The 27,352-nt window shown below is 38.6% G+C and overlaps 2 protein-coding genes across 4 annotated transcripts in view; both read right to left on the bottom strand.

The window, feature by feature from the left end:
• Window positions 1–19,325, bottom strand: part of C1H8orf89 (chromosome 1 C8orf89 homolog) — a 79,198-nt gene extending 59,873 nt beyond the window's left edge. For 2 of the 3 annotated variants that reach the window (XM_051970041.1, XM_051970042.1), the window contains exons 1-2: window positions 19,079–19,325; window positions 14,670–14,721 (exon numbers count right to left, since the gene is read on the bottom strand). In XM_051970041.1, the coding sequence (XP_051826001.1) occupies window positions 14,670–14,721; window positions 19,079–19,226 (200 nt within the window). In that variant the 5' untranslated portion in view covers window positions 19,227–19,325. The remainder of the gene's footprint in view (window positions 1–14,669; window positions 14,722–19,078) is intronic. The other variant, XM_051970043.1, reaches the window with a different exon arrangement.
• Window positions 19,326–22,399: 3,074 nt separating this feature from the next.
• On the bottom strand, window positions 22,400–26,179 carry RPL7 (ribosomal protein L7). The gene is made up of 7 exons (XM_051970044.1): window positions 26,075–26,179; window positions 24,393–24,498; window positions 24,072–24,238; window positions 23,683–23,820; window positions 23,467–23,576; window positions 22,861–23,071; window positions 22,400–22,456 (listed from the first exon to the last, which is right to left on the bottom strand). Exons 1-6 carry the CDS (start codon window positions 26,119–26,121, stop codon window positions 22,863–22,865), a joined length of 777 nt encoding a protein of 258 aa, XP_051826004.1. The 5' UTR covers window positions 26,122–26,179; the 3' UTR covers window positions 22,400–22,456; window positions 22,861–22,862.
• Window positions 26,180–27,352: the final 1,173 nt, after the last annotated feature.

Here is a 27,352-nt window from a genome sequence, read left to right as displayed (position 1 = left end):
AACAATTGGCTATCTCTGAGATGATTAAAAAAAAAAAGGTCTAATGTACAAAGTAGTACTTGAGCTGTGTCTTAAAGGGAACAAGGGAGTTTTAAGAGTCAAGTGAGAAATTAAAGTATTATGATCATAGCAGTCAGGCTGTGCAAAGTCACATAAGTAGGAGATGAAATATTGTATACAATGTAAGTGGGCAACTGTTTGGAAAATATGAAGTTAAATAAATACTTAATATACTTATTCAGCCCAGAAAGATTGATGAAAGTCATATTGTGAAGATTATTAAATACTAAACAAACTAAATTAATACTAAATAATTTTATCCTAAAAGCAATAGGCAGCTACTGAAACTTCTTGACCAGAAGGATGAGATGGTTAGATAAATTATTTTAGAAAGATAATCTGGCACTTGTGTGGAAGGTGCACTGAAAAAGGGCGAGACTGGAGATAGGGGGGCCAATTAGGAGACTATTGCAATAATCTGAGTCCAAGTTGATGAGAACCCAAATAGGATGTTATAGGAAAAAAGGGATAAATATGATGTGTTGAAGAACGAAAATCAATAGGATTTGGTAACTTACTGGACAAAGGGATGAAGGAGAATGAAGAGTTAATGATAAGGTTGTGAATTTAGATGACTGGAGGGATGGTGGTGCCATAATAGAAATTGGGACGTTAGAAGCAATCTCTATTTGTTAGGGAAAGATAATGAATTCTGTTTTAAGCATTCTGATTAGTGATATTTATGAGGACATTAAGTTAAAAACAGCCAACAGACACCTAACAACCAGCCCTGGTGTCATTTCTTATAGTACAATAATATTCCATTACAATCATATACTCACTCAACCCTTAATTGATAAGCAACCCCAGTTTCCAATTCTTTTGGCACCACAAAAAAACTGCTATAAATATTTATGTAACTGTGGGTCCTTTTACTTTTCTTTTGATTTTCTTGGGGTACACCCCAAGCAGTATTGCTGGGTCAAAAGAATAAACACAGTTTAATTTTGGGACTCAGTTCCAAATTGTTCTCCAGAATAGTCAAACTGGCTTACAGTTCCACCAACACTACAATACTGTATCTCTTTTCCTACGTCTTCTGTAGCATTTGTAAATTTTCCTTTCCTGTCATCTTAATCAATCGGATGGACATAAAGTGTTACCTCAGAGTTGTTTTAATTATATTCCATTACTTAGTGATCTAGAGTATTTTTCATATGATCATTGCCAGCTTTGATTTCTTCCTCTGAAAACTTCCTGCTCATATTTTTTGACTATCAATTGATCTTATTTTCATAAAATTGGCTCAGTTACCTATATATTTGAGAAATGAGACCTTAATCAGGAAAACTTGTCATATTTTCTCCCAGTTTCCTGCTTTCCTTCTAATTTTGGCTGCATTGGTTTTCTTTGTCCAAAACCTTTTAAATGTTATGTAATCAAAATTGTCTTTTAGCTCCTATAAACCTATCTCTTGTTTGGTCAGGAACTCCTCACTTATCTATCTATATCTATATATATGTATATAGATATATATATATATATCTATATCTATATCTATATACATATATATATATATAATATTTTTCCCTTCTTCCTCCAATTTGCTTATGATATAACCCTTTATGTCTAAATCATGTACCCATTTTGAGCTTATCTTGGTATATGGTATGACACATTCATCTATGTCTAGTTTCTGACTACTGTTCAATTTTCCCAGTAGTTTTTGTCAAATACTGAGTTCTTATAAATATTTTTAAACTTTTTTATGTTAACAGATAATAAAGATTAGTGAAATTTATAAAATAATGTTTTTAAATGGAAAAAAAACACAACTCGAAAGGAAACTATATGAATTATACTGAAATACAATATATTTCAATCAAATGTTATAACTAAAATTCTATTCTCTGTACGTGCAATCTAATCAGGACATAGTAAAAATTCAAATTCTAGGTTGAAGTAGATTTGGTTTCAGTTGGCTTCTTCCAGCTGAAACTAGGTGGGCTGTGGACAGGAGATGTGGGGAGTGGGGTTCTTCCATGAGGAGGATTTCCTCTTTGTATCTCAAGGTCTTTGATTGTTTATTATTTTTCACTGTTTTATTTCAAAGTCATTGAATGTATTGTTGTTTATGCTCCTATCTTTGTTTCAATGCTTCTGAATACTGGTCCAAACAGGTAAGGATACAAAAATAACATACTCAAGAACATCCAGATAAAAAAGCATGAAAAATCATAAAGCAATGAAAAAAAAAAGATAATGGCAGTTCTAAAATAGGACAAACCTCTCTATTATTTAGTCTAGTAAAGAATACTTTAATATAAGGCTAGAACAATGTTAAGTAAGCAATGCCTCAGGAGGCCTAACTGGTAGCAAGGGGACTGTAAAGTGGGGTTGCTTTGAAATTCTGACTGCATGTACTGTCATCAGGCTTTAGTACAGGTATATGTCCAATACTTTTCTGATGTTCCCAGTCACACTATATATTCCTCTGAGGCATAATCTGACTGTAAAGGGGGGATTTACAACCTCCTATTTGAGCAATGACTTTCATTCCTGAACTTATTTTAGCATAAGAATCAAGTGACCACTGCAGTTCTTCTCTCTCCAATTTCTCCTCTATTTCCTATTCATTATCATCAACCAACAGGCTCAAAGGACAAAGCCAAATTTCCCTGTCCCCTCCAATTTCTCTATGATCCTCTCCATCAATATTTTCTCAAAATACTGATCTCCATCCCAATTTTCCCTGTGAGTATTGACAACTGCCTCCAAGATGAACTGTGAAAAATTTAGAAATTTGCAAATAAATCATACTGGAATTTTTTAATGATTAGGAAAGAATAAACTAGAAGATAGTAATTCTTACTTCTTTAAAAAGGAATTGAAAGTTAGCTTGCAAATCATTATTAATCAGAGAAATGCAAATTAAGACAACTCTGAGATACCACTACACACCTGTCAGATTGGCTAGAATGACAGGGAAAGATAATGAGGAATGTTGGAGGGGATATGGGAAAACAGGGACACTGATACATTGTTGGTGGAATTGTGAAGACATCCAGCCATTCTGAAAGCAATTTGGAACTATGCTCAAAAAGTTATCAAACTGTGCATACCCTTTGATCCAGCAGTGTTTCTACTGGGCTTATATCCCAAAGAGATACTAAAGAAGAGAAAGGGCCCTGTATGTGCCAAAATGTTTGTGGCAGCCCTGTTTGTAGTGGCTAGAAGCTGGAAAATGAATGGATGCCCATCAATTGGGTTGAGTAAATTGTCGTATATGAACGTTATGGAATATTATTGTTCTGTAAGGAATGACCAGCAGGATGAATACAGAGAGGACTGGTGAGACTTACATGAACTGATGCTAAGTGAAATGAGCAGAACCAGGAGATCATTATATACCTCAACAAGGATACTGTTTGAGGATGTATTCTGGTGGAAGCGGATCTCTTCGATAAAGAGAGCTAATTCAGTTTCAATTGATCAAGGATGAACAGAAGCAGCTACACTCAAAGAAAGAACACTGGGAAATGAATATAAACTGCTTGCATTTTTGTTTTTCTTCCCGGGTTATTTATACCTTCTGAATCCAATTCTCCCTGTGCAACAAGAGAACTGTTCAGTTCTGAACACATATATTGTTTCTAGGATATACTGTAATCTATTTAACATGTAAAGATCGGCTTGCCATCTGGGGGAGGGGGTGGAGGGAGAGAGGGGAAAATTCGGAACAGAAGTGAGTGCAAGGGATAATGCTGTAAAAAATTACCCTGGCATGGGTTCTGTCAATAAAAAGTTATTAAAAAAAAAAAAAGAAAAGAAAGAAAGTTAGGTTGCTTACTACCCCTAAAGGATTAAAAAATTAGTTGAATAGGAGGTATGAAAATCACAAGGGAACCACTGACCAACAGTGGGATATGGCCTCCAATTTCATTTCATCTGGCCCAAGGGACAATAACCTATGATATTATCCTTATTTTGTAACTAAGGCCTCTTAATTTTTGAGATGTCAAGAAGCAACCCCATTGGTCACGCAGTACATATTTGAGGTACAATGTGATAAACCTCACTTTACCAACTCCACATCCAGGATTCTTTTCACCACAATAATCTGCCTTTCCATTTCCATTTATATTTGTAAAAATAGAACACAACTTTTTTAGCCTTTAACTGTATATAATGTACTAAAAGGACACAAGATTAAGATGGCTCTTCCTAAAAGTCCATTTGTAGCTCCAGTATTTCTTTCAATGCTTTGTGTGCGCTTCTCTGGGTTTTGGGGGATTTATGGATCAGTTTTTTTATTCAATATTTATCTATCTTTTTGTTTACTTCTCTGCAACGTCATTACCTCTCAGTCCTTTTCAGTATTTCTGAGTATGCATGTGTCCCTTCAGTCTCTTCTTGCCTTCATTTCTCCTTTTTCTCCTCCTTTTGACCAGTCCCAATATAGAATAGTATAGTTTGGTAACTGGGTTTTGGTGGGTTTTTTTTTTAAGAGATGTTTGTCATTTTTAATATATAGTTAAATGGAGCATTCTGTATTTTTATTTAAAAAAAAAAACTAAAATTATACTGATGCTTTTTTGTTTGTTTCTTTATATGACCTCTTTAACAGAAACAAGGCTCCTAGTCCCCTCCTCAGGAGACCATAAGTCAAGTATTAGATAAAATACTGGACTAGATTACAATACTAGCTCTACTGGTTAAAGTATGAGCTGGTTAAACTTGGACAAGTTACTTAACTTTTCTAAGCCTCAGTTTCTTCATCTGTACAATGAATTGTGGACTAATTAAAGCAATACATGAGGCATTACATTCTAAATCAAAGTACTTGAGGTGTCTCTGGAGTAAATTCTTTTCTGGAGTAAATGTATAACCTTGGGAGCAGTAAAGTGGCCATTGGGACAGCTAGATGGCCCAATGAATAGGATACTAGACCTGGAGTTAGGAAAATTCATCCTTCTGAATTCAAATCTGGCCACAAACATGTAGTAGGTATGTGACCCTAGTCAAGTCATTAATCCCATTTGTCTCAGTTTACTCTTCTCTAAAATTAAGAGGAGGAGGAAATGGTACTATTCCAGTAACTCTGTCAAAAAACAACAACCACCCCCCCAAAAAAAAAACTTTAAATGAGGTCACAAAGAGTTGAACATGACTGAAATGACACAGACACAATAAAGTGTAACCTTGATTAAGTGGCTTAGCCTCTCTGGATATCGTATCTATAAAATAAGAAAGGTACCTATAATTCCTAAAGTACTTTCTAATTCTGGATCTTAAGGGGATTAAATTTTTAAATAATTTTATGTTTTACATTTAGGTTAAAAAGAATAATAGTACAAGGGTTTAGAAGCTATTCACTTCAGAGAATATCAGTGAACTAAAAATTCAATAAGTCTGTTATATGATATTAGACTAATGTGATTATTAGGCAGAATTAAACTATAGTGATGAGAAAGAAAAGTGACAATAACATTCATATTGTTAACACTGCATATTTGGAGTATTGAATTCAGTTCTGGGAACCATGTTTTAGGAGAGACACTGACAAGGTCTCTCTTTTAGTGGACTTAATATACAGGATAATGAGGGTATTTAATACCATATTCCATCAGACTAAAAGAAACTGGAAGAGTTTAAAAATGAAAGAAAGAGGACTGAGCAAACGATGTGATTTTTGTTACTGTTCAGTAGAGTCAAACTCTTCATAACCCTGTGGATCATAGTACACCAATGCTGTCTGGTAAAGAAACTGGAGTGATTTGCCATTTCCTTCTTCAGTGGATTAAGGCAAAAAGAGATGAATAGGACGAATAGCGTGTTCAGGGAGAGTAGCATTGTAGAGGGCTGGAACTATGCACTGAGATTGGGACTGCCCAGCGCTTGAGGCTAACTTCTGATTGGACAATACTCTATGGATATATGCTTGGAAAATGGTCCTTTCCACTATCCGTACTGGCTCAATGATTGGTATAAAGAGGATTGTAGGAGGGACTAGGGGGTGGAGAAAAGCTATCCAGGGACACATCCTTGGAGGTAGATGAGAGAGAAAGAGGTTGGGTTGACTTCTGCTTCCATCCTGTTCAATCCCGCATCTGGGGACTGAGAATAAAGATTAAGGACTTTTGCTTATCCTGACTACGGCTGATTCTGGGGTGTCCTGGGTGCTAGCGCAGTCGTCATATAGCACTTCTGGCATGAGGGCTGCCTAGCCTTTTCAGGGCTGCTATCCAGCTTTGTGGAAAGACCTATAGTGCATCTCAACAACTCAGTGCCGATGGAGCCACACTAATCATTTAGTAAGGACTTCCACAGGGTTCTCAACAAAGCATCATCAATCAATGCTGAATCCCCCTAACTCTTACCTATGGCCCTAAGAAGCTGCATGTAGCATGCACAGCAGCCATACCCCAACCAACCGCTTTGGCAGGTGAGTGAAACCAGGTTGAGTAATCATAGGGTCTCAACCCCCTTGGCAAACTGGGGAAGCATCTACCCCAAGCATGAGAAAATTTTCTCTGGTGGAATGGACAGATGAGAACAATTTCTTCCAAAGGCAATGAAGACAGCTGCAGTAGAGGCTGTGGAGAAGCAATTAGAGCTGGTTAGAAAACACCAGCATCTTCCACTACACTCTTGGCCACTCCCCAGTCCTCTTGACCTTGTTCTGCTGTTGTTCTGCAACGACTCTGGAGAGTGAGGCCACCAACTTCCTGCAACTATGTCTCACTTAAGTCCAATTTGTTAATGAATCACAAAAAAATCCCCCAAATGATTATCATTTCTACCCATCTCAAAGTCCTGTGGCAACAAGCAAGTGAGGCAGCAGCAGATGCAGATACGCTGAGAGGTCTAGTCACAACCCTGCACACAGGCAGGCTAGGTCATAGGGTCATCTCTCTGGACTGAAGCAACAGTCGAATTCAGCAGACTTAACTTTTTTTTTTTTCTGTTAGGTTGAAGTTTTGTCGTTTGTTTTCATATTCTCTTTTTTTCCCCCCAGTCCACATGTAAAAACTTTTTTTTGTTATACAAGTGAATTCATTTACATATTTCTATTGTGATCTTTTTCTTCTCAAAAACGCAGCCAGGTGATAAAAGTTCAGATCTTTTATTATCCCAATATAGCCCGGTTAGCTTAGAGGCCTATCTCTCTGCTTGGTTCCAAGAGCTCTCTCCAAATGTCTTTAAATCCAAAGGTCTGGTCCTTCAGCCTCTGCCTCTGCTATCTTCAGCCTCCAGCCAGCTCCAACTCTTCATGTCATTCCGGTGAAATCTCGACTTGTAGCGTCTTCCTCTCTCCGAAGAACACTTCTGCCACCAGCCAGCCAAGTGGAAAATATTCTGCCTTGCCTCGGAGAGAGGGCTTCTGGCGTAACTCTACTGAAATCTGACCGAGAGCTTCTGTCTGTTTCTTTTATCCAAGAGGGAGGAATTGTGGGATACGAGAGAGAGGGATTATGGGTTTTCTCCCATAGTGCTCTCTGACCCAACGAGCTTCAAGGGAGGTGTGAACTCATTGAACTTAGTTCTACTTAGTACCTTGTTTCAGGTTCTGCCCAAAACATCTTCTTGTAAGATTAGATCAACTCTAATTAGTTAGCAGTTAGTAAGGATTCCAACATCTCCCCCTTTCTTTTGTTTTAAAACATAGGGGGTTTCTGAAGGGGTACACATAAATCCATCAATATGGGCCAGAACTTTGTAACAGATATACATGGTATACATAAATCCATCAATATGGGAGGCATTATACATAATTTACAAAAGCACACAGCAATATAACACAGGCTAGTGGTAATGTAACAAATAACATGAATCAACATGAAAATTTAACTACTGCAAAAAGTCTCATCAACAATCTTTCATCTCAAGAAATCCAATGATTCTTGCAATTGCTTAAAATACATAAGCACATAGTAATATAACACAGGCTAGTAGTAATGTAACAACATAAATCGACCTGAAAATTTACAAATGTCCATAAGTCCTAGAAATAGTCCATAAGGAATCCATTGTCCATTAGTTCATGTGCCAGGAATCTAATAATTCCTGTAAGCTCTGAAGTACTGCAAAAAGTCTCATCAACAATTTTTCATCTCAGGGAACCCAATGATTTCTGAAGATTTTAAGAATCCTTTTGACAGTCTCATTGTCAGCCATCTGATTCTTTCTTCATCTGTGGAAATATAAGCAGATCCTCTTCCCCAAGCAGTTAACCTATTTAATTCTCTTCTATTTACCAAGTTTGGGATTTCTCCTCATCATCTGGTAATTACATTGGAGTTGTTTGCATTGGATATTGTCTTGTTGTCTTAAAAGGCCTGTATTCTTCCCAACTGTAATCCTGATTGCTTTTCTGTTGGTTGATGACATCAGAATCCTGAATTTCTAAAGTCTCTCTGGGTGTGACCTCAGCTGCTATCATGCCCCACCTGTCCTTTGATTGATACTTTAGAGCTGGGCCCTGCCTCTCATTCCTCTGGGTCAATATACATTTAGAGGCCCAGTGAAAGCCTCTGTTACATTTTGGACATGGGGTTTTGGGTTTTCTCTCACCCTGTCTTCTCACTCTATCTCCATATCTACAATGAGCTCTCAAATGTCCAATTTTTCCGCACTGAAAACATCGACGAGTTTCTCTAGAATTCCTCTGCCAAGAAGGGCCTTGTCTTTCCATGTTCATCATAGTCTGGGCATAATAAGCATTTGTGCCCACTGTGGCACAGTGTCTAATGATTTCTTCTAAAGGAGCATCTTTGTCTAGCCCCCATATAATTCTTTTGCAAACCTCATTGGCATTTTCCTTAGCCAAATGTTTAGTCATTATTTCTGTTGCTGCATTGTCTCCAATGGTTCTTATTACAGCTGTTTGTAAATGTCCCACAAAATCTGCAAAAGGTTCATTGAGACCTTGCTCTATTTTTGTGAAAGCATTATTTCCATCTTTCTGTCCAGGGAGAGAATTCCAAGCTTTTATTGCAGCCTTAGACATTTGCTCATAGACTGTTATGGGATAATAAATCTGTTCTGAACTCTCTGCATACTGACCTTCACCAGCTAGTTGGTCAAAAGTGATTTGTACAACAGCTCCTTTTTGCCTATTGCGTCCCAAATTAAAAGGAGTGTATTTTCTCTCTTTTTGACCTGAGAAGTTGAGCTCTTCAATCACAGGATATGCATTTATAAAATCAGATATATCTTCTCCTTCATTTTTTGCTTTAATTAATGCTTTTTCTAATCTTGTCAAATTCTGCTTTACAGGAGAAGCTGACTGTGTTTCTGTCTCTCTCCCTCCCCCTTGTTCCACCCATGAAGGGTTCATTGTGGAGGGAGGGTCATGAGATGTGGAATCACCTAATTCCTCCTGCTGTGAAATATCATACTCAGAATTGTAATTAACTCCATTCTCATCTGATTCGTCCTCCTTTTCACCTAGTAAAGTTGGCAATTCTTCCTCCTGTACTTTCCTTTTCATCATTCTATCACTTAAATAACTTCTTATAGCCAATTGTATTACATTATATGTATTAATTATTGAGTTAGGCCCATTTTTATCATAGAATTGACAAAGATCCTCTCCAACCAATTTCCATTCATTTAGATCTAATTCCTTATCAAGAGAGAAACAAGGACATATGTCCTTTACAGTTTGTAAAAATTCAGTGATTTGCTGTAAACTTATAATTAAACCTTGGCTTTTCATAATTTTGACAATGCTCTCTAAACATTTTCCTTGAACAGAAACAGGCTCTTTTCTAAATATCTGTCCCATCTTAGCTGAAATTCTACTTTAACTCTTTTAACAAAATTTCTTTGTTGTACTCACTCTAATTTCTGGGTTGAAGAGTCTTTTCCACTGGATCAGGATCAGAGGCTTTTCCACTTGAATCAGGATCGTAGCTTTTCCACTGAAATCCACTGAGGGGTCTGTTTGTCCCACGTTCAGGGCGCCAAAATATTGTGATCTTTTTCTTCTCAAAAACGCAGCCAGGTGATAAAAGTTCAGATCTTTTATTATCCCAATATAGCCCGGTTAGCTTAGAGGCCTATCTCTCTGCTTGGTTCCAAGAGCTCTCTCCAAATGTCTTTAAATCCAAAGGTCTGGTCCTTCAGCCTCTGCCTCTGCTATCTTCAGCCTCCAGCCAGCTCCAACTCTTCATGTCATTCCGGTGAAATCTCGACTTGTAGCGTCTTCCTCTCTCCGAAGAACACTTCTGCCACCAGCCAGCCAAGTGGAAAATATTCTGCCTTGCCTCGGAGAGAGGGCTTCTGGCGTAACTCTACTGAAATCTGACCGAGAGCTTCTGTCTGTTTCTTTTATCCAAGAGGGAGGAATTGTGGGATACGAGAGAGAGGGATTATGGGTTTTCTCCCATAGTGCTCTCTGACCCAACGAGCTTCAAGGGAGGTGTGAACTCATTGAACTTAGTTCTACTTAGTACCTTGTTTCAGGTTCTGCCCAAAACATCTTCTTGTAAGATTAGATCAACTCTAATTAGTTAGCAGTTAGTAAGGATTCCAACATATTTCTATATGAATCACGTTGGGGAGAGAAAAATCAGAACAAACGGGAAAAACCACAAGAAAAAAAAAAGTGAACATAGCACGTGTTAATTTACAAGCTCAGTATTTCTTTCTTTGGATGTAAATGGCAGCGCTTTCCATACAAAGTTTATTGGGATTGCCTTGGTTCCCTGAACTGCATTGCTCTGTATAATGTTTTCCTGATATTGCCTACTTCATCACAATGCTCACCTCCTGAAGTGAGAAAAGGGCTAGAAAAAGCCCTGATACTGATACTGCAGGAGGAAGGGATTCCACACTGCAAATGAATCACAAAAAAAGCTAAATACTCACATTCAATTAAGTAGTGGCTCAAGGCAAAATGACTACCAGAAGAATTACTGTCAACAGATCAGAGTGCTTCTTTGAGCAAGAACAGTTTTATCACTAACTTAGAGGGAAAGTGGAGCCAATATACAGTTAGCAAGAGTGCCCAGAAAAATGAATGGGCAACTTTCAGAGATTTGGTGTACAGCACTGCGTTTGTTCATCTGGGTCAGAATACTCACACACAATCAAGACTGATCTGCTGAAAATGATAGGGAAATTCACAAGTTGCTAAATGAAAAACAAGAACTCCACAGAGTCCACCAGCAAGCTAGTTCATCCATTTTTAAGAAGGAAGCATTTAATTCCATCAAAAGTAAAGTACAAGTGAAGCTTAAGAGAGACGCAGGAATTTTGGTTTAGTAAGGAGGCAAATGAAATTCAGCTTTATAAAAATCCAAAGCACTTTTATGATGTCAGGAAGACTATAGGCCAAAGGCCTAAGGTGCATATCAGCAATTCAGTGCTGAGAAAGGAGGCACTGATTAGTAATAAGAACATGATCCTAGAAAGATGGGCTGAACACTTCCATAGTGTTCTCAACAGATCATCATCAACGAATGTGTGAAGCCTCTGACCATTTGCCTCAGGTTGCAGTCAATCCTTCCCTAGCTGAAGTTCCAACTGGAGAAGTTTTAATGCCTTTAGGCTCCTTTCATGTGGCAAAACAACTGATGCTGATTCTTTTCCAGCAGTGATTCATAAGGTAGAAGCTCCATTGCTCCTATAAAAGCTGACTAAAATTTTCAAGGATATTTATAAAGGTGAAGGGAATACATTGTCCTATGACAATCATGGAGAAAGGGAAGAGATCCTTTTTCTTAAGTCACTAATGGAAAGATTCTTGACAAGAGTCCTCCTTAATAGGCTAATCTTTCATCTGGAAGATGGTCATCTACTTGAGTCAATATGGCTTCAGAAGGGGCTGAAGAACAGTCAATATGCTATTTGCTGCTCAACAACTCCAGGAGAAATGTCAGGAGCAGAACAGAGTAGAACACAATAATTATAGATCTGTCCAAGCCCTCTAATACTATCAGTCAAGAAGGCTTATGGAAAATTTTATTGTCTAGTTAAGTTCATCAGTATTATACATCATGCTTACCCAGGTTCTGGATACTTTTGTATTTTCCTAATCACCAACAGAGAGAACCCCACTATGATTGTCACAGGACAATGTATTCCTTTTACCTTTATAGAGAGAAACAATGATAATCAATCTAATACCTCTTTTCTCCCACACTTTTCTTTGGAGCCTCCCAAACACCAAGCTAGCTCTGGCAATGCAGGTGTCAACCTTATTATTAATGAGTACATCCTTGGAAGGCATATTGTTGAGATAAGTGAACTTATCCACAGGATTCAAAATTTCTCCATTTGCTGTAACTGATGGATGGTCTGGTGCTTACTAGTGGAGCATCTGTGTTTCCTTGGTATTAATTGTCAGGCTAAAATTAGCAGAAGTAGCAGAGAATAGACCCATACTTTCTTGCATTTCACATTCAGAGACTGCACTGAGTGTACAATCACCTGCAAACAAAAATATCATGCACCAAACACTCCCTCCACTTTAGTCTTGGCTTGTAACCTTTTCAAATTGAAAAAGTTGCTATTAGTGTGCTAGCTGACCTTGATGCCATGTTTGTCCTCATTGAAGGCATTTGACAAAATGGCTAAAAACGTCAGGTTAAAAAGCATGAGAGCAAGCACATAGCCTTTTTTCACTCCATTGGTGACTGGGAAAGTGTTGAGAGCATTGTCCATTATCCAGAACTGAGACAAATATGCCATTGTGAAATTAACATAAAATAATGATGAACTTTCCCAGGCAACCAAATCTTGAAATAATTTTCCATAAGCCCTCACATGACTGATGGTATCAAAGGGTTTAATGAGATCTACAAATGTTGTATACAAACCTCTGTTCTTCTCCTGGCATTTCTCCTGAAGTTGCTGGGCAGCAAACACCATATATCATCTGTTCCTTGGCCCTTTCTGGCTCTCAATTAGATGATCATCTTCTAAATAAAGGATCAACCTCTTAAGGGCTCTGATAATGAGGTTGGAGGAGATAATCTGTCCCAACACTAATATTCTAAGGTAATATGACTGAGTAATCTCTAAGACCTCTTTAGCTCTAAAATCTTGTGGTATTATTCCCAAAGCTTTCTGTGAATAACTAGAAAAAAAATGTGATGGTAACTGGGCCAAGGTCATATAGGCATGAACCATGTCTTCTGACTCCAAATCCAGTAGTTTTTGTCACTACACCATACTTGCTTCCCCTCTCCATTGGCAAAAGTAGCAGGATTTATTATATTTGGAAATTAAAAAAACAAAACAAAAAAAAAAAAAACAACCTGATGATTTGATGTTAAATGTTTTGTCCAAGGTCTAATATCCAACTGATTTGCAGAGCCAGGACCAGAAGCCAGGTATCCATATTCTTAGCCTCTTCACTGTAGGAAGATATTCAACAATTAAAACATTGACAGTATTCCCCAATTGATATATTGGGGATAAAAAGGCAGTTTTCAGATGAAGGAATCAAAACTACATATAGGCATATGAAGAAGTGGTCTAAATTTTTTTTTTTTGATTCAAGAAAAGCAAATTAAAGTAACTCTGAGGTACCAACTGACACCTATCAGAGATTGGCTAATCTTACAAAAAAGGAAAATAATAAATGGTAGTGAAGATGTAGGGAAATTGGGATACTAATGAACTGTTGGTAGACTTGTGAAGTAATACAACCATTCTGAGAGTAATTTGGAACTATGGCTAAAGGATAAGCAAACTGTGCATACCTTTTGATCCAGCAATATTACCACTACGTCTGTATCTCAAAGAGACCATAAAAAAGAAGAAAGGGCTTATATGTGCAAAAATATTTATAGCAGACTTTTTCGTGATGGCAAAATATTAGAAATGGAGAGCATGCTCATTAACTAGGCTGAACAAGCTGTGGTATACGAATATAATGGAACACTATTATACAATAAGAAATGATAAATAAGCAGATTTCAGAAAAATCTGGAAAGTCGTTTCTGAAATGATATAAAATGAAATGAGCAGAATCGGGAAAACATTGCACACAGTATCAGCAACATTGTGTGACGATCCACTAGGAATAACTTAGCCCTTCTCAGTAACACAATGATCTAAGACAAGTACAAAGTACTCATGAAGGAAAATGCTTTTTATATCCAGAGAAAGAACTGATGGACTCTGAATGCAAGATGAAAACATATTTTTGTCACTTCAAAGAAATATGTTTTATATAATAGCACATGTATAACCTATATCAAATTACCTGACATTTTCAGAAGAGGAAAGGGGAGAAAGGAAAGGAGCAAAATTTGGAACTCAAAATCTTGTAAAATGAATGCTAAAAATTGTCTTGACATGTGATTGGGGAAAAAATAACATACCATTAAATAAATAAAAGATTAGCAGCATAACATGTCTACCTACCAGTGTCTGGCTGACAGTCTCAATTCATAATCCAAACAGTTTGAATCTAGAATAAAGATTTTTCTCCTCATTTGGGAAGAAAAAAGAATCCTAGTCATAATATTGCATTTATGTAATTAAATGAAAAGGAAAACTCTCTGATCTTAAGTTCCTACTGATTTCAACAACATTGAGAATATAAACAAAGTGTAGACATTTATTCACAGTGTAAGGAAGAAAAAGGTTTTTATGCCAATAAATTTGTTCAACAATGCAACATTTAATAAATCACAATATGCAATGCTCACCTTCTTAGGCTGCATTCGGACAGCAAGTAATTTAATTCTGATGCATATGATTCTAGAACATAAAAATATAATAAAAATTTCCAAAAGACAATTATAATTTCTCTATTTCTAGAGACAAAAGACAAAAATTCTGTGCTCAACATCTAGCTTTACTAATCATTAGCTGGGTATTCCTGTTAATGCTTGATAATTTCATTCCAACTCAATTCAAAATTATAGCTGGACTGGTCCTCCAAGTTCATCTAGTCTAACCTGTATCTGAAAAGGAATCCCATTTTCTCAAACAATTGCTCACCTCCAATGAGGGGGAAAGCTACTACTCTAGAACCAACTTATTACACTTTTGGTCATATCTGTCACAAAGTTTTTCTTTAAATCAAGCTTGAATCTATCTCTTTTCAACTTCTACCTCTTACTCTTAGTCCTAGCCTCTGGAACCAATCAAAAATAATTATTGATATCATAGAATGCCAAAACTGGGACAGAATTCATTGACTATCCAATTTTAAAGCATATCTGAAGAAAGAATTCCCTACACCTATAATAAGGGGAAGTTTTGCCACTGGTCTTAGAAATACATTCCACTCTGAGATAACTGTAATTGTTAGAACATTTTTCTTTATACTAGGCCTAAATGTGCCTCCTGGCCTAAATCTATACATCCAATGTTCCCTATTCCACTATTTGGGGAAAAGCAAAATAAACTTAATTTCACTTTCACCTGATGGCACTTCAAATACTTGAATACTATCATGTACCCCTTAAATCTTCTCTTTTTCAGACTAAATATTCCTAATTACTATAATTAGTCCTCACTTGGCATGGTCTCCACATCACTTGCTATCTTAGTAGACCCATCAAGGTCTTTATAAATGTGCTTCCTAATATGTGGTACCAAAATTAAATAAAAATTCTTTATATGTTCTAACCAGGATAGTGTATAATGTCACTATTAATTTCTTTGTTCAGACTTATTTTTTTTTGTCTGACATATTGTTAAATCATTCTTCAGATTAAAGTTTCTTACATTTAAAAAAAAAAGGTGGCTTATCCTTGAATTTCAGATCAAAGGCATAGAAAATGCCAAACATTGACTATTATCACCTAATCACAGAAAAAGAACAATGTACCATACTTCTTACTGTAAGTCATTTTCAGCCTACTTAATACATAGAGGAAAATTCATAGTTTTCTGTTTATTATCTTAATATCTAATTGCCTTTTGGAGGGTATAAGCTAGTATGCATACCTTTAGAAAGAGGTCAATGTTAAAACTTTCAATTCACAAAATAAAAGAGGATGATAATAAAGATGTACTTGTGAGAGGGAGTAGAAAGATCACAGGATTGGGAATTAAATTCATTGTATGACCCTGAATAAGTCATTTCACACAATTCTGAGCTTCAGCTTCTTCTTCTAATGAGATAGATGAATAAATTGATCTAAAAGTCCTCCTACTTCAAATATTCTAAGACTCTATGATTATATTTTTTATGCCCTAATCTCTCTCAATTTATCTTCTAGACAACAGACAATATTTGGTTTTTAGAAAACAGGATTTCCCATCTTGTGAAAGTTACAAAACAGAAGTTTTATTTCTGCTCCTCTCCAAAGCAATATTAACATTACACAATTGATTTAATGGGAAGGGTGACCCTTATTGAAGAAAAAAATATCCATCCCTTTAGCACCCGTGTCTTTATAGGTCAGCCATACATTTAATGACTTAATATAAATTAGCAACTTAAAAATTAGATAAAACAAGAGCTGGCCTGAATCAAATACATCATATTAAAACAAACTACAGGTCACTACCTTCCCAGTAATTCTGACTTTTTTAGCTTTTATTCTTTTTTAAGGCATTTGTCTTATTAGCTTTTTGTACTTCCTTTTACACCACTCAATTCTTTTCCTAATTTTTCCTGTATCTTTCTTGATTTTAAAAATCCCTTTTGAGTTCTTCCATGACCTGAGACCAATTCTTATTTTTCTTGGAGACTTTAGACATAGGAGCTTTGACTTTGTTATCTTCTGAATGTTTTGATGTTGCTTGTCACCACAGTAACTTTATGGTCAGAAACTTTTTTTGTTGCCTGCTCATTTTCCTAGCCTATTACATGGCTTTTAACTCTTTGTTAAAGTAGGGCTCTGTTTCCAGGGTGAGGGCGCACTGTCCAAAGCTTCAAAGATTTTGTGCCAGTTATTTTCAGAGATCCTTCTAGGGATCTGATCACAAGCACTCTTTTCTGCCCTGAAACTATTAGGAGTATCCCAGCTCCACTGTAGCTATAAAATCTAGTTCATTAAAACAACAGAGTCCTGCTTTGCCAGTGCTGAGGCTGAGGCTGCGCTAACAGGGCCTTAGCGGGGGATTGTGTGCTTGGCTCTCAAAAGTCACAGACTTTTTCTGCTGACCTGCCACGTCCCCTGCCACCTCCTTGACCTTTCTGGGATGAGAGGTCTGGAAGCCACCAGAACTAGTGCAGATTCAGGACTCCCTAGACCCAGTCCTGCTTTACTGGTATTGGGCTGGGACTTTACTGGCATGTCATTCACTGAAACTGCACAATGGACTCCTACCCTGACCTTTTAACTGACCTAAGTTGTCTTCAGCAGGAAAATGTTCTACTCCATCTTTTCGAGTATTCTGATGCTCCAAAATTTATTTATGTAAAGGAATTTGAAGTAGTTTGAGGAGATGTTGGGCAACTTCCTGTCTCTACTGTGTCATCTTAGTTTTACCTCCTTAGCTTTTATTCCTAATTCAAACTTTTCCTGAGTCCTCCATCCAAAAATCCATCCATACTTTATGTGGTCCTGAGATGAATTTGCCTATTTTACCCATGTCTATACATTTGTTGTTCTCATAACTTTTCTAACCTGCTTCCTCCCTTTTATACCTTCTACTCCTCCTCTCCAACCACATCTACTAGTAGCTACGTCTTATCTCCAATTTCAATATATCTAAATCTATTGATCATTACAAAATTACCCTGTCATACTCATGCATCTCTCTCCACTCATCATCTTAAATATTATTTTCCTGTAATTTATTCACCAATTCTCCCATTTGATTTGAACTTTTTTCAAAATTCACCTGGCCAATTATTTTTGCCTATTCTCCCTTTTGACACTTCTACCTTTGTTCCCTCTCAGTTTTAACTTGGGCTTCCTCTAAAAATTAAACTTATTTCTATATTCCTGCAGGGACACCTGTATTCTTCTTCCTCATCAATGAATCTAAATCTTCCCAAATCTTTAGGTATCTGAATGTAAGGGTAACACTAAATTTAGTGAAGTCACCAGGATTCCCTTATTACCTCCTAACACTTCAATCTATTTTATCTTGACAGCAGAACTACAGTTTCCCTTTCTATGTGCATATACCTTTCTAGAAATATAGTGTATCATGAAAAGTATGCTCAACTTGGACTTAGAAGAGTCTTGTGCTGGAATTGCAGTTCCAATGCCAAAAGACTCATATTGGAAAATGCTATTCGCATCCAGAGAAAGCATTGTAGAGACTCAATGCAGATAGAAGCATACTATTTTCACTTTTTTTTTCTTTCTCTTGCTTTTTCCCTTTAGTTTTGATTCTTCTTTCACAATATGACTAATATGGAAATGTTTTAACATGATTGTACACTTATAGCCTATATAAAAGTTTGTGGCTTTGGAGAGGGGAAAGCGAAAAGACAGAAGGAAGAGAAAATTTGGAACTTAAAAATCTTACAAAAATGAATGTTGGAATTGCCCTTCCAATACTTAGTGGCTATGTAACCTTAATTAAACAAGTCACTTACTGATTTCCTATCCCTGTAAAATGAAGGTAATCCACTTGTATCTCCCAGGATTGTTAAGGAAAACCCTTTGCAATCCTTAAAGTATTATGAGTGTAGTGTTGCAGAATCTCTATCAAGCTATGTGTGGATCTCCACTTAAATTCTAGCTATTCTTGTTTCCAGTTCAACATATTCCTCCATCCACTCATTACCAAAGGTCATCAAGATGCCCATCCAGCATCCAAAATCTGCTTCAGCTTAAAGGTTAAGGGCTCATCCAGGATCTTCCCTCCGGTCCATAGCTCTTGGGAGTACAAATTATTGAAAAGGGGGAAGTGTTAGCAGGATCCACATGTTCACATCCCATCCTGATCATTATCTGTGAACATGGAAATCAGACCACCTGCACTTCCAATCCTCGCTACGGAGCGAGGTCTGACTCAGTTTTCTCCTCTGGAAATAAACGGGAGCTAATATGCTCTGCGACTGTATGGATCACCTGCGCCCCGCCCCACCGCTGCTCCTCCCGGGCTCAGACCCGAGCTGGCCCCGCCCCACTCCGCTCCCTTTCTTCCCCTCCACACCCTTGTTCTCCCTCCTCCTCGCCCCGCCCCCGCCCACACTCACCGTCCCCGCTGCTCCACAGAGGGCCGTCACTCCTTCTCATCCCGGCGCCGTCTCCGGCGGGCCCGGGTCGGGTGACTCGGGCGGGCAGCTGGGTCCCCGCAGCTAGCGGCGTGCATACGGTCACGGTCGCCGTTCCCAGGGTGGCCATGCCCCCCGGCAGGCGACCCGGGGCCCCATGGGGAGGGCCAAGAGGCCTCCTGGGGCCCGATGTGTCCTCCCTCACCCCCAGCTGCGCTAGAGCCGTCGGGGGCGGAGACAGCGGCCCCCGCCCGGAGGTGGCGGTTCCGCGGGCAGGCGCCCCCGCCCGCCGCGCTTCCCCACCACCCTGACAAGGCGCGCGCGTTGCTAGGGGCCCAGAGCGCAAGGCCAAGGGCGCGAGACCCGGAGGAGGGTGGGAAGGCGGGGCCCGAGGGCCTCCAGACCTGCATTAGGCCACAGGACTGAGGACCAGTGAAAGGCAGCCTCTGGGGATTGGGGGAGGGCGGGTGCGGAGGCTCGGAATTTCGCTGCAGGTTAATAGACCCGAGGGCAGGGGAGAGCAGGGAGAGCTCGGGTACTGGGACCTTTTCCTGCGGCTTATAGATGTTCACCATGCGGGACCTGAGTAGTCTTATAGACCAAATGGCATCAGATTTAGAATTCGACTTCAAGTGATTAGTGCTCCCCAAAATAGGTCTGAGCAACTCTCCTTTCTCGGCTCTTCCTTAACATTTGCCCCGAGGTCAATCTTATATGAAATGAAAACCCACAATAGTAGTGGAAAAAATGTCACAGCCAAATGCATGCTCCAATGGTTAGTCTACTAAAGAATATTGCAATCTTTCGACCTATTTTGTACTACTAATATAAAATGGATTGGACAGCACCTTGACCTCAACCGGTCTCAATCCAAAATTTAGCTGGTTTAAAAGACTGATGACCTTTGCCGATAAAGACAATGGCCCTTTCCCTTTTCTTAACATCCCAGCCGCCTCAGGATTATCACTTTAAATAATGGTCTTTTAAACTTCTCCTTTGGCCACTGGTTCTTGGATGTAGCCTCTTTCCCATGATCCTGTTTCTGTCTACTCTTCTTTATAATCTTCTGAAGTCTTACTCTTTTAACTTCAATTATCACTTCTGCAGATTACTTCAATGATTCACTATGAATCAAGCAGTTTACTAAGAACCTATGTGCCAGTCACTGAAAATTTCAAACAAAACCAAATCTGTCTAGATATACCAACAAACTTAAAACTTTAAAATACATACAAATTCCCACTGTGCCAGCATTAACAATTGGAGAGGTGGGAAAGCAGTAACGGTCTCATAAGACGTGGCAACTTTGTTGAACTTTCAAAGAAGGTAGCTTCTGAGACGAGTTATCTAAAAATCTGGTCCCCATTTGTTAGTCATAATCTGATTTAGGACAGAAGAAACTTTTAGTCCTAATACCTTTTTCAGTAGAAAAACTGATGCCCAGAAGTTACTTGCCCAAAGCACACAAGTACTAAGTGGCAGACCTAGGGTTCTAAACTCCAAACTCAGCATTTTCCATTATTATATCACACAGGCCAGTCCCTTTATTCCTAAGACCCCTCTTGGTTGAAGGATTGGCAGTTTAACTAGAACTCCAAGAAGAGAATCTAGGCTATCTTCAATCTAACCTAACTCAGTCAAACAGATACCCTTAACCCTTTTGTGCATCCTTTTATATTTTTCTTCAATTATATTGTAAGCTTAGCAACAGAAATAGTATTTCCCCGTTGTCAGCTCTAAGAATTGTGCCTACTATGTAGCAGGAGCTTTAAAGATGTTCACTGACAAGTACTCCAGATAATCACTCCCCTTTCAGAAAAACTTGTCTTCAAAATCTCCATATTCCCCAGATATTCTGCCAACATCTGTCATTGAATCTTAGAAACTTGCTAGTCACCAAAGCCAGGCTTATTCTTTCATGTTACACAAGCACTGTGACTTAGGGCTCACCCAAGTTTTCTTGTCTCCCCGTTCCCTCCAATTCAATCTTTCCAGTCAATCTTACTAAAACTGGTTTTCAGCCATTTGTTTATATCCCAATGTCTTTCTTATAGCCATATACTGATATAGTTCTTCAGGCTTGAATCCTTTCAACATCTTATATTCCTCACTCCCATCTTAAAACAATTACTCTTCGGTTTATACTTTCATTATTCCCTTCCACCCATGGTTTTTGAATACCTATTGTATACATATAAGAGGTACATATACCTTGTCCCATGAGGTTAAAAACTTTTAGAATGTGTATTGATAACACAAGGGAAGTGTAGACCATAAACTAAAAGGCCCAAATAATATAAGGGAGGTGGTAGGCCTACTATAGGTAAGATTTGGAACTGAAGCTACATTCAACTAAGGAGGATCCAATTATTCAGTGATTTTTTTTCTTAATTGTATCATTCTTTTGGCTTTAAACAAATTACAGTGTATAGTTTGCTAAATGAATGAAAAGCTAAGTGTCTAGAAAAATAAGTCTCTAAGTCTAAGAAAAACAAGTGTCTAAAAAAATAAGACTACAGGACTAAGAGGCACAAATAATTATTGATTAAAATTATGTGTCAAATGTTTAAGAATACAAAATGCCATAGAAGATTTTAAGATCACTTCTGGCGAGGACAGGTAATCAGATAGTTTCCAGTTTCTAGCATATTAATTGGGCCAAGGGTTCTTAACCCAAAGGTCCATAAATTTAAAAAATAAAAAATTATTGCTATTTAATTGGTTTCCTTTCATAATTCTCGTTTACTTATTGCATTTACTAAAAGTAATCTGAGAAGGGGGTAAATTGCTTTCATCAGATTGCTCAAGGTATTTTAATACAAAAAGAAACCTCTTTTCTAGGCAAGAGCCATAAACTTCAAAGACTAAAACAACTGCATATGAATAATTAATTCCCTGAAATTTAGCAAAAAAGTGAAAAATGTTGAGGAAAATTCCAGAAATCAGATATATACCTATAAAAGTTCATTTTAATCAACTTTTCTAAATAAGGAATTTGTGTCAATTACTTTGTCAAAACATACAAATTTCCGCCCCCCAATATACTGCAGATGGTAATAACTTCTGCTCAATAAACAAATGTTCTTTCATAAAATACCATCCCCAAGCACTGTCCAGCAGCAACATGCTGATGTGGATCCTAATGGCTTGTATCCATTTGCCATTTGCCATTAGACAAGCCCCTCCCCCTCTCTATTCAAGGGTTTCTCTCTCTAGGTACCTAAAGCCTTCAGGCTTTAATGATGGAAGCAGGCACATAACCTGATTAATCAGAAGAAATGTGTTCAATAAAGCAAATACCAATTTTATCAGAGACATTTTTTATTAACAGACCATTAGAAAAATAATCATGGTAGAGACCTGAAAATAGGGAAAAAGAAAAAAAAATTAAAAACTTATTCAGTTCAAACACACTAGCTCAAATCAGCATTGAAGACTAAATTTATCAGCCACAAGTAATTTTTGGGGGAAATTGCCCATCAGTTTAAAATGTTCTCTTCTCTTCAAGTCTATCCTTTAAGCATGGGACACTAAATATAATCCATCAAAAAAAATTATTGCAGTCAAAACCATCCCTTCAAATAAGACCATCTGACCTAGTGATCTCTGCCCAACTTATACTTATTCACAGGAACTGAACTAAAAATATTCATACTGGTTTCTGCCCCAAAAGTCTGAAACATAACCCCCAATCTAGTCTTTGAAAACTAAAATGATATTTAAGTGTAAATTTAAAAATTTCCTCTAAGATGCCTGAAGCTTACCTTTAGTTCATTCTTCTAATGAGCCTGTTGATCTGGTCTTCCCTGTTACCAGCATCTCCCCCTTCCACAAAATGTGTAGTCTTTTTCTTCATTCCACCTCGTGGAGAAGACAATTTGAAGGGCCACAGGAAGTTGTTAGCAACTTTGAAGTGTTTGCCAACAGTGTAGATCTCATGAATCAAGTCCTCCATGCAGATAATTCCATATTTACCTGAAAATTACGTGGTCTATTACTTTTATAAGCTGGGTACTACTTATTTGAACGTTATGTTTACCATCAGAGATAATTTTAAAAGTTCAAAGCAATGAATATATTAAAATTTTTATACTTGAAAAATGTCATTAGAATTCACTGGTGAATCCAATTCAAAACATTTCATTTTACTGTAACATATAGATATAGGTATAGAGCCAAATCTTTTTGTTTGCTGGGAAGTTTCAGAACTGGGATCTAATTAGAATCCTAATTCTACTATTATTACCCTGTAGAAGTGGGGGCAAGATACTTCTCATATACATTTAAGCTTTATCTTCTGTAAAATGAACCAATAATATCCCTTTCTGCTCTAAATTCTACAAAAATCCATCTAAATAGATCAGACTTACCAAGAGATTTTGCAATAAGGGCATTATCAGTCAAGGCAATTCTCTGTTTCTTGATCTTGCCATAACCACGTTTGTAAATCAAGTCATTCACAGACTTCAGGTTTGGGTAACTGAAATAAATAAAATCAAAATGGGTGTGTATTCATGTGTGTACTTGTCATTAATGGAATTGCTTTAAAAATAATAAAAGAAATTAAAATAGGAAGAACTCTTTACCCCCATGCAATGTATGGCTCCACAATCCTCAGCATGTTAATCGAAGCCTTGTTAAGCTTAACAAAAGTTCCATTGAAGATTTGGCGAAGACGAAGAAGCTGCAAAACTTTTCGGACCTTTGGGCTAACACCATTGATACTAGAGGAGAAGATGGGATTAAAAAAATTGATCAGGCTGTTTTCTTTTAGTGACCCAAAATTATAGCAAAATCGTTGTGGTTTTAAAGAATCTGAGGGGCAACAGTACATGGTTCATTTCAAAAAAGTTTTCTGGGTTTTTTGTGTTTGTTTGTTTTTAAAAAATCTCCTAAATCAGGGAATCAAATCAGTTGGGATACAGAACTAAGTATTTCAAGAACAAACTAATCCCCAAGCCAGAATTCAACTTACCCTCTGATTCTAATCACAAACGCTAACTTGGGTTCAGCAGGTACATAGTAGTTGCCAGCTTTGCGTGCCATTCTAGCCAGCCGGATTTCACTTCTATACATCTGTCTGTACTCCTTATGATAGGCTTTAGCTTTTTCATAGATAACTTTTCTCCGTATTTTACGGAGCTGAAAAAGAAATGTGCACATGTCACAAAATGCCTTTCTTAAGATCCAAAAGTGAACCACCCATTTAAAAATTCAATCCCAAGTATGTCTATTAAAACCTTCAAGGTTTTAAGTTATTTATCATATAAATAAAAGGTGTTATGCTATTAATTACCTTTTTAATAGCCATCTTCTTCTTTAGGCGTTTGGCCTTCAGTATTGCAAAAGCTTTTCGCTTTTTCAGAAGTGATTCTGGAACAGATGGTAACTTCTTCTTTTCTCTATATTTTCAAAATAACAAATAATTCTGACTAGTTTTTCTCTCAAAGAAACAAAATCTAAAAACAATGCCATCCCTAAACACAACCCACAAACATAGTACCGTGGACTATACAAGGACACCTGAGTTCCAAAATAGACTCAGACACTAGCTATTAAGGGATCCTGAAAAAGTCAATTAACCTCTACTGCCTCAGTTTCCTCATCTGAGCACTTACCTCATCCCTTTAAGAACTCAGAATATATTTAACATACATTTAAGACACTATATAGACATAAGCTATTATTACAACTACTATTTCTCTAATATCCTTAAGTCTATTTTAATATTACAGAATTGAATGGATAAGTCAGAAGCCCTCTTCATGACAACTTTTCAAAGGTGCCTTAAATTTGCAAGACATTTTACAGATAGTACTTTATCTTCACAAAATGTTGCAAGATAAGTGTTATTTTTTTCCACTTTCATAGTTGAGGAAACTAAAGCTGAGAGGCTAAATGCCTTGCCTAGGATACTAAACTCAATACTTGAGCTTAAATACAAGTCCATTATTGAAATGGTAGGTCCTGGAGCCAGAAAGAACCGAGGTCATCGAATTCTCTACAAAAGGTACTAGTTATGCCACCCTGGGCAAGGCACATAACCTGTCACAGTTCTAGACCACATACTTCTATCACAAATCTAGTTCCCATAGCCAATGTTTTGTTTTGTTTTTTACCACAGATAAAGAATCCCAGTTACTCTTTTAACTTACTATCTTCCAATAAGGGCTGTATTATTCATTATGTGACAAGCACAAGTTTAACCTGTCTTTTAATTAGCTATTCACTTCATCAAGGGAGTAAACACATATCTATACAAGGTGAAAAACACGACAATGGGAAAAGGGATGCTTGGAGATTTCTATATCTGTAGTCAAAAAGGCCCAAATTTACTAACACTAAAAAAAAAATTCAGAATTGTAAGAACTGATTTCTACCTGGATCCCTTCCAAACAAAAACATTTGGCTTCTGAGTTCTAATTTTCCTACTTACCTATGTATTTTAAGTAACATACCGACCCTGCATCTCAACTCAAAGTGCCCACGTTGTGCAAAACGCTTGATGCTACTCTTTTCTGTAAATATTTTGCAAGACTTAATGGACTTAACACCATGTGGGTTGACTCGGAGGAACGCACGCTCTGGACTTTAGGAAATGCCAGGGGCTTCCAAACACGGGCCTCGGTAAGGCCTTCTAGTCATAAGTCAAGAGCAAAGGAAAACGAGGCTGATCCGAGGCAACGGCAAAGGAGAGGCCCGGGTCTTCGTAGGCCCTCATAAAGCTCCGGCTTTTGCCACCCTAGGCCCGTCCCCGTCCCCAATTTACTCCCAATTCCTCCCGACCCAATTCGTCCTCCACCCCAAAGCGCCTGCATCCCAGCCTGGTTTCAAAGGATCCCGCCTCCAAAAGAAAATAAAGCCATATGAGTAGATAACATATGGCCTAGGTTTTCGCCAGATCGAGGGGATATGGGCAGATAGGCTTCAATTTTCGAGGATGGAGAAGGATTCTAAAGGAGAGCAGCATTTACTTACTCTGCGCCCGCCATGATTCCAGCCGGAAAAAGAGGAAGCATGCGCATGCGTACTGAACACTTAAAGACTAGGCAAGTGTTGGGGTCCTAAAATGTGTAGGTGTCTGAAATAATGCCTGAGTATCAGTGAGGCAGATTGAATTGCTTTCGAAAGCGGAAATCGAAATTCAGATAATGACTGATTGAGGACTCTTCTGACCACACTACTGAAGGATGAACAGGTACTGGGGGAAAAATACAATTGGATTTTTCTATCAAAATGTTTTCATTTTAGTGTTATCCTGCTTGACAATCTGAGGTCCTAAAATGTCTGTAGCATTCATTAACTTTGTTTGGGTAGGGAGTTCTTTTCCCTATTACAAATTAAAAGGAAAAAAAAAAAAAAAGACTTCCCCTTCCTTCGAGCTACCTAGTTTCTCGAAAACTACACATCCCAATATGCCTCTCTCGCGTTCTTGACCTCCGGACAAGAAGCACAGCATGCTGGGGATTGTAGGCAGATCCAGGAGTTGGAAGATAAAGGCCACAACGGTGATTCCATTTTAGGGATGGCAGCGATTAGGCATTGCTGAACGGATGTGCCAGTTACTGTCTCTCCAGCTCTGCCAATACTAGTTATGGGTTCGGCAGGCTCCTGTGGAGCTCGGTCGAAGTCTTTCCTTCCCTGTTCCCTGGCTGGCTGAGGTGTTCCCCTTAAGAGCCTGACCCGGGGCGGGAGAGTAGGAGTGAGCCTAGGCCAGGCCTGCTTTGGAAGCCGGTGTGGCTGGAAGGGGTCGGGTTCGGAGCCGAGAGGCCACAGAGGGGGATGGCGGTGGTTAGGGCTGCGGGCAGGCGAAGGCCGGGGCACCCCCTATCGCGGGGCGTGAGCTGGGAAGGGAGGTACGAGCAGGCTAAGCGGCTGCGATCCGAACCAACTAAAGTGGCTGCCCTGGCTCGGCGGCCGCTGCTGCAGGGCGGACTGGGGGCTGGGCCACGGTGGGGGGCGGGGTGCGCCGTTGGGGGAGGGGAACGAAGAAGAGGGGGCGGGGGAGGAAAGGAGAAAGGCGGGGGGAGGGAACGAGAGCTGCTGCTGCTGCCGCCGGCTTTTCCGCGTCCTGGTTTATATAGCGCAGAGCGTGGAGCCCGCTCAGTGCGCGCGGGCAAGCCTGCGAGTTGCAAGCTGCGCTTTGCTCCGGACTCCCGGTGCCCGAGTGACAGCCGCGGAGCTGAGAGGGGAGCGAGGGGGTGGGCGACACGAGACCTCTGGGGGGCCTGGCAGGTACTGGGGGTGCTTCAAGCC

This window comes from Antechinus flavipes, chromosome 1 (genome assembly GCF_016432865.1).
Source record: "Antechinus flavipes isolate AdamAnt ecotype Samford, QLD, Australia chromosome 1, AdamAnt_v2, whole genome shotgun sequence".
Lineage (NCBI taxonomy): Eukaryota > Metazoa > Chordata > Mammalia > Dasyuromorphia > Dasyuridae > Antechinus > Antechinus flavipes.
Note: the sequence above shows the minus strand (reverse complement) of the source record. Positions and strands in the feature narration are given on the sequence as shown.